The sequence below is a fragment of the Bemisia tabaci genome, unplaced genomic scaffold, assembly GCF_918797505.1.
Source record: "Bemisia tabaci unplaced genomic scaffold, PGI_BMITA_v3".
Classification (NCBI taxonomy): domain Eukaryota; kingdom Metazoa; phylum Arthropoda; class Insecta; order Hemiptera; family Aleyrodidae; genus Bemisia; species Bemisia tabaci.
Window position 1 is genome coordinate 28484 of NW_027311814.1, and position 8434 is coordinate 36917.

At 39.9% G+C, this 8434-nt stretch overlaps 1 protein-coding gene across 1 annotated transcript; it reads left to right on the plus strand.

Annotated features, from left to right (window-relative positions):
• Nucleotides 1-681: 681 nt before the first annotated feature.
• LOC140225963 (uncharacterized) lies at nt 682-3654 on the plus strand. Its single transcript, XM_072306006.1, has one exon. It carries the CDS (start codon nt 733-735, stop codon nt 1147-1149), a length of 417 nt encoding a protein of 138 aa, XP_072162107.1. The 5' UTR covers nt 682-732; the 3' UTR covers nt 1150-3654.
• Nucleotides 3655-8434: the final 4780 nt, after the last annotated feature.

Genomic DNA, 8434 nt, shown 5'->3' on the forward strand with positions numbered 1-8434 from the left:
ATTGTTTATGATGAAAAAGTAACACTGCTAAAGCTGAGACTTGAAGGAGAGGCACAATTAAATCCTCTTCGAGGAAAAAAAGCAGATCAGACCGACGAGCTACTTGGCTTCAGCTTCAACCATTAGGAGCGAAAGGAACAATGAAGAAACGCCATAAACTTTAGAAACTGAAGTGAAAAGGTATTAAGACGACACTGATTGAACGACAAAAAACCATTTTAGGTCACAAAAGATGATTTTAAATTGAAAATTTGTCAAATTTCAGATCGAGAACTGCTGGTGGCTATTTGCAATGTTTTCTCTTTGCAATGAAAATGAACACCCACGGTTGAGGTTAGGTTAGGTACAGCTTTTTTTTGAGACTTGATTCAAATTGAAAGTAAAAAAACAGAAACATGGTAGGTGTAATATATCAATAGCTTTGTAGTCGCTTTGAGAAGCACTTCAGAGAGGTTTCCACGAGAAATTTTCTTTCAAACTAAAGAAAATTGAGGAAAATTGCGAGCCAATCAAAAGCCGGGGAAGGCTGGTGGCACCGATGTGTTGCACCGGTGAAACCGATGCGAACGATGCACTCTGATGCTCCGCGGTCAGAGTTCCTGCCCAAACGGCGCGTCATACCCTAGATACCTACACGGATTTTTACAATTTGTCTGTCATGACTATGAACTTGAACTGTCTAACTATGCATGCGGTTCTGTTACAGACACGAGGACGTTTGGTAGATTCGGAATGCGTCGACGAATTGTATTTGCCTTACTGCCGATCATGTACAAGATGGGCGTGATCACAACCCTCTTGGTCGGTCTCACAGTGTTCACCCTCAAGGGACTCACCATCGGCGTCGTCCTGCTCTTCCTCACACTCACGAGCACGATCCACAAGCTCAAGTACGGTTGGAGCTACGGCGCCCACACAGTCGCTGCTGCGCCAGCCAAGAGTGTTCACATCCACATCCACAGCGGTGGAGGAGGGCCCGGGCTCGGATTCGAGCACGCTCAGTATGGTCAATCGGTTCACGCCGGCGGCGGTGACTGGGAAAGGCATGCGCTTCCGCCGTTCAGTGGGCCAGACATCCAGTACCATCATCCCACCACGGATGGCTTCCGTCCTACCACTGCAGGATCCTCTAGTTACTATTACCATTAATTAATTAATTCCCAACTAGCATGTGAAAAAAACATCGACTCTGCGAACCGAACAATCAGTAGGTAAGTAGGCGTTTTTTGGTTCTAAAGATTGAGTTCCTACACAGTAAAAACATGTAACATTTATCGCCGCGTTCTACTCGCGAGATCGCTCTAAATAACAGGACGGAGATGAAGAAAAACCAATAGACGAATATACTCGACCTATAGGTGTAGAGATGTATATATCCTTATAGTCGACGTATTTTCGCCTTCTTAGTGGTTTCTTCGTCTGTGACTCAAGTTTTTAATCCCAAAATTTTAAGTGATCTTGCGGAACGTCGAACGAATGGGGTCTCACTCGACGTTTTTATTTTTTAATGCGTAGTCAAACGAGTCTGTCGCCTCAGAAAACCGAACTGAATTCCAGTTCGGAGAACCGGTGGTTCAGTTTTACGAACCGCAAAACTTTACTTACTCTATATAAACTCTTTATATGTCGACCGAAGTTTTCCCGTTTGGTAAACTGAAACTTTCGGTTCGTACAACTGAACCTTCATAGCTGTACCAAATGAAGCTGTCGGTTATCTTATCTGAGAGCTCAGTACCTACTTGAACCGAAAAGCGCCTACTGCACTCGCTATTTCGTCCGTATAACCGAATGTGAAGTTTTTACTCGCTCATTTTTCTCCACGCGGCACCAGATTGCATACTCCTGCTAAAAAAAGGTGAGCAGGCCGAAATACTTACATCAGTAAAAATTGAGATCACGAAACCAAAGTATTCCATAGATATGTAAGGAGAGGGCATCCACTCATGTCAGTGCCTACAACTGTTTTTTCTTTTTCGCTTACCTAAGGTACTGTATCTGATCAGGGAGTCATCTTCATATTATGTACAATTCAAAAGTAATCTATTTTTGGATCCAGAATTATGTATTTTTGATGTGATAAGTTTCGTAAATGTCAGTACCACACTGTCGTAATATCGGCAGGATCTCTACTTTTATCACTTAGGTAGTTGGATCTTTAATCGTAAGCATGGATCAAAAAAGATTGGAATTGAGAGATCATCAGGTGTACGGATTTTTCCTCGTATGAGGAGAAATTTAATTGATAACAGTATTGACGATCAAATTAATATCAGCAGAATTAGTTACCTTTTTCTACTTATCATTTTCGGCAGGGATGAGCAAGCTAACTCTCTCAAAGTTTTCGAGAATACTTCTCCTCGTACCTCATACATCGTCATTTGAAGAATGGAATTACGAAATATGTTAGTTGCCAGAGATGCGTGCATGGTGATGTACTAACCGCACGTTAATTTATACAACTACACTGTAGGAGCTTTTTATCGAAATTTATTTTCTAAATTCTGGTCTTAATTTTTGGGCAATAATTGTAAATTATTCCGTTCAATTCTCGTTCAATCAGAGTCGGCTCGGTCGCATTACTTCAGCAACAACCAATGTCACTTGGGATGTTTATGTGTAAGTTTCAATCATCGTTTATATTTTAATGAGAAAAATAAGTCTTAAAGACATCAATAAGCTTCGTGTGCTCAACTATAAGTAAATTGTGTTTCCTACCTTAATTTTACATTTTTTGTATGCGAAATTTTCTTTCACCACCGTGCGATGGGAGCGGAGGTTCGAAATTGTAGAAAGCAAGCCAACAATGTAAGTAGGGCAAAAAAATTGCACTGGATTCTTGGGCGGCTCTTGGTTTTTTTTCGTGTCACGGCAGTGAATGCATAAAGTACTTTTAAAGGACCCAATTTTCCATTTTTTTGCTTTCGGAAAGTTCACGCGCACTGCGTAAGGGCCATGGAGATCCAAAACTTTGAAGAAGGAAAGTTAGTGCCCTTGGTAAGGAGGGAAGATTAACTACACGCAGATTTTTCATTCAGTACACGCAGATTTTTCATCGTGAGATCAGTGATATCAATTACCATCATGTAACTCGGAACAGCTTTCTTAATTGGAACAATTGGGGATTTTTTCGTCTGCCGTTTGTGGTAGACCTGTTCATTTTTATCAATGTTTGTTTGTTTTTACGTTCAGATCTCACCAGCTCTAGGTTTAAGGCATGGAATGAACGAGGACAAACATTTTTTTTGTCGGTAAATCCTATTCTTTTTGTTTAATTTCTTCCCCTTTCATTGAAAATGTGTTTATAATTGTTCCTGCCAGTGCAAACTTCTACTGAACAATCGGCATGGATGACAGTGCTTCTTTGAAGTTTCTGTTCATCCGTTCATAGCTTTCCACGGATGAAAACCTTTTAAAATTCCGAAATAACATTTATCTTGGAACATGTCATGTTACCTATTAGCAACTAATATTTTTTGCTCCCTTTTCCAGCATTACCAATTAGTAACTAAGTTTCACCTAGAAAAATTCGAGGTTTATCCACTTTGAATTTAAAACTTTTAAAGTTTTGCCATTTGTACTACTTTTCTACTTCGAAGAATGGAAAACCCGGAATAGTGTACTTTGGCTGTTTAATAAATAGATGTTACAGTTTAATTTTTTTTTTCATCTTCGATTGTTGTAATACTTTTTTTAAAAAATTAAAATACTTAGTTTTCCAAGTAAAACTTTCGTAAATCCTGAACCGATATTACATAAAAAAGGAACAAGTTCACTAAAATCCAAGGCAGGTTAACTTGGAATATCAGGTTTTTTTAAAGAGAGAAAAATAAAGTAAAATAAAATACAGGTCTGCAAAGACCTCATAAGTATATCATCGGACTCTTCAGAACCCTACCGGAGTATCAGAACAGTTTTCAAGTCTCCACTTTAAAGTGTGAATTTCGCACAGTATTGAAAACTTCATAAGTTGTCCAAGTCAGATGATTTAGACTACGACGGAGGATGTACAGGCGGTTAACGTTTAAAAAATAATTGAGGTAAATCTTTGGCGCTTGTTTTGATAATTACCATATTGGCGGCGCCGCTGCATAAAAATTCATTAGGTACCTACTAATAGGGTCACAACAGACTAACAATAGTGGTATCAATAATGTGAGCTCTGTTTGATCCCTTGAATTGTCATTTCTTGGCACAATTCGTTCTACTGGGCTGATTTCCATGACTTTTGCGAATATCAACAGGTGCTTAGATGAGTCCGTTCTGTTTAGATTTTGGAAGTATGACTCATTTTTTTTTTAGTTTTTTATATTTACGCGATATAACTGTGAATTTTCCAATTATTTTATTTAAACGTTCAATTTTTTCATAGCTCAGTCTGAAGATCTACCGCACCTATTTGTGTGATTTTTATGGCTATCGATCGGAAACAGTCTCTAGATTAGCTCGCTACTTACAATTAGATTAACCTGCCGGGGCCCCGAAGCGTCCTGTGGAGGTTGGACCTCGTAGCGGTCAGCGGGCGCACCCCCTAATTTTGGAATATGAAATGATACAATTTAGTAACGAAGTGACAATTTGTTTATTATTATATTTATGTATAACTGGTTATAAACAGTGTAGGTAGTATAAAGACTCTGAATAGCTTAAATTCGGAGCTCATTTAGAACATCACCAATGTGATAATTCTAACCTAAGTTTTCCTCGGTTTTCTTTCGCTTTAAAAAATAAGATTTCTGATTTTTTCAAGCACAGCAGTGCAAGGTAAGACGCATCCGGCTACGAGGTGAGTGTATTTTCGACACCGAAGAGTGTTTTAGGTCACTTTTAGTACCGAACCGGGCTGGGCCGCTTGCGTCGCACGCCACGTTGTTAGCACGTGCCATTCTTCGTCCTAAATCTCACTCTTTGTGTGTTCCCAATGCCCAATGACGAGTATCACGTACTTTCGTTCAAGTTCATGACTCCATACTGATGTCTCTAAAGTAAATCTTCGGTGACTCGTAGTAAGGACGCACAGAGGATGCGTCACGCTAAGGTTTTGGACCTCAAAAGCCGGCAAAAACTATTTTTCAACGACAGTTGCTAAATTCAACGAAGTATTTTCGAACATTCCTCTTCGCGTGATAGTATGTAAAATCTACAGTTGCATTGTCAGGTGTTAACCGCATAGCCCTACATTTATCTGCCTGACCGATGTAACTCGTTTTAAAAGAATTAAAATCTATACCTTTCACAAGCTGAAGGTAGTGAGAGGGGAGAGGGAGGCGAAAAGTCCAGGTCACTTTCTTTCGTCTTTTCAAAATGGTAGATACGTTTAGGGGAGCCGCCCCCCCCCCCCTAAAAAAATCTAGACGACCTATGCACGGATTAGCTTTAAATTTACGGTTTTCTTGAAACGCTTAACGTGATCAACAACTTCCTGAAATTTTTCCAGATTAGGACTATCATTTTAAAAAAAAGTCGTTCCCTCCTCATCTATTTTTTTCCTAATTGAGGTAAAGATTTTAAACTTGGTTGACCTCCCGAGGTCAAAAGGAGCTAGTTTTCGTGCCCTAACAATTTCATGGGAGGGCAACAGACCCCAACTTTTTTTCTTTTTTTTTTCAAGCGGGAAGACCTCTCTTGTGTCACCTCTTTCGAAAAAACTTAAAAAAGACACATTTTTGCGTAAACTCAAAGTAATTATCTCAAACTGTTGCAAAATGAGGTCGATCAGAGGTAAAAATGGTCGAAAATTGGTACCTCGGTGTTTTGCCAAAGTATTTGGCCGAAACTCGATTCCCGAGATGTTTTGGAACCAAAAAGGTGAAATTGACGACACGTTTTTAAAAATGGTGACCAGTTATGATTCAAAATGATTAAAAATTGCGTAGAGAAAAAAAATCTGACGTCAGATTTTTTTGACGTCAGACAACCCAAAATTGTGTCAAATTCGTTTTTATCGTACCTAAATATCCCCTCCCCCTCAAATTACGGAGTTTAGCCAACTTCACCGGCAAAAAACCGAGGTACCAATTTTCGGCTCTTTTGAACTTAAACCGGCCACAATTATGAAACCTTAAGGTACAGTACCGACAAGTGACGTTTTATTTAAATGTAGGTACGGTATCGACGAAAAACGCAGACCTTATTTTAAATACGCATTAAAAAAATGCTCCCGTTGGTAATTCGTCTTCTTAAAAACGATTGGGAAAGCTGGTGGTACTTATACCTAACCTCACATACCGCATAACTTGCTAAGACTTCTTTTGTTGACTCATACGGTGAACTGATACGAAAATGTCGGTATAGCCTATGTACATAGAAATGAACCGACTTTCTTGGACATACTTAATCATGCCGAAGTTAGACTACGTTCAGTAGACATACGAAGTTATCCTAATGACCCCTCAACCCCCTCTAACTTTATTTCTAATCGAGATAAATGTTTCAAAGGCTCAGTGGACGTTCCTAGGTAAATAACGGGAGCTTCTTTTTGACCACCATAAATTTTTAGGAGAGGCTTCCCGGGGGAGGGGGAGGGGCTAACTTTCTTCTCTCTTTTCTAACTTCTTTAATAAAAGGACCCCTCTTGCGATACCCTGTTCACAAGAAAAACAAAATTCGTGCAAACCCGAAGTCATTATCTCAAACCGTTTCATAATTGTGGCCGGTTTAAGTTCAAAAGCCGAAAATTGGTACCTCGGTTTTTTTGCCGGTGAAGTTGGCTAAACTCCGTAATTTGAGGGGGAGGGGATATACAAGTACGATAAAAACGAATTTGACACAATTTTGGGTTGTCTGGCGTCAAAAAAATCTGACGTCAGATTTTTTTTCTCTGCACAATATTTTATCATTTTGAATCAAAACTGGTCACCATTTTTAAAAACGTGTTTTTTTTTAGAAATCTAACGTTAATTTCACCTTTTTGGTTCCAAAACATCTCGGGAATCGAGTTTCGGCCAAATACTTTGGCAAAACACCGAGGTACCAATTTTCGACCATTTTTACCTCTGATCGACCTCATTTTGCAACAGTTTGAGATAATTACTTTGAACTGCGCAAAAATGTGTGTTTCTTAAGTTTTTTCGACAGAGGTGACACATGAGAGGTCTTCCTGCTTGAAAAAAAAAAAAAAAAAAAAAAAAGTTGGGGTTTGTTGCCCTCCCATGAAATTGTTAGGGCACGAAAACTAGCTCCTTTTGACCTCGGGAGGTCAACCAGGTTTAAAATCTTTACCTCAATTAGAAAAAAAATAGATGGGGTGGGAAGGACTTTGGGACCATCCTGTATAACTGTGGACGAAAAGTCCTGGAACCGATCCAAGAGTCATTTAGGGAAAGTGGAATGTGTGTATGTGCCTCGCTCCGATCGTGAGTTCCCAAGCGTCATTCATCCAGCCATCAAGCTCCCACGTACTGAACTCCCCGTTACTTAAAGCTACGGTTCCACAAGTAGCGGGCGGCGCAAGTCAACGACGCGACAGAGGCTTACGACCCGGCCGGGCGGAGTGGAATAATTATTCTATACGTAAATTCGAGATTTAGTGTTTGCGTCATTCTTGCGATATTCCACAAATCGATTTTCGATGGTCCCAATCATAGCAAGAGAAAATATCCTCCAGGTAAAAATTCTGCGTCCAATTTATTGTGTCAGTCAATTACGAGTTTGCCAATAATAAAGATCATATCCTTTTTATTCTGATAATATCATTTTTAAGACGTCCGATGGACGGGGTGAGGAAGGAGAGTGAGACGGTCCAAAAGTCGAATTCCAAAGAAGGAATCACAATTCAGAGTAAGGAGAAAGTCATTAAGAATATTGTTTGGTACATCTTTTTTTTTTGTTCAATTAAAATTATTCGCTCTCGCTGACCGCGCAGAGCCGGCAGCGCCCCGGGGGTTGGGCTGCGTAGCGGCCAGAGGGCTAAGCCATAGTTAGATGAATGGCTGATTTACACGGTATAATTTACTAGGGGACTATGCCCCCTGGCCGCCGCGAGGTCCAACCCCCAGAGGGCGATTCGGGCTCTCTTAGGCCCGCTTCGACATAAGAGCGACCAAAAAAATGACAAGATGTTCATAGGTACCCGACTCTCATTAGTCCAATCTCTCTCTGGCCCGCAGAGATTTGAACCAATAAGAATCGAAAAAAAAAAATGTACCTCAAACTTCACGCCAAGACTAGACATTTTTAGTAATTTAGTCTCCTCTCGCAATAAAATGCATAAGATAGGTAATTGATTTTAGAGAGGTTCGTCAAAAAATGAAATAAGGATGAGTGATTATATTCTGCGGAAACTCCAAAATCAAGTGACCAATTCGAGAAACCACACGTATCCACTCGAAACAACGATTGGGGGGGGGGGGGGGGGTTTGAACAAAATAACTAAATCAAAGTGAAAAGTACCCTCTTTATGCTGTAAGCATACCTTAATAAATATATACACTTTTTT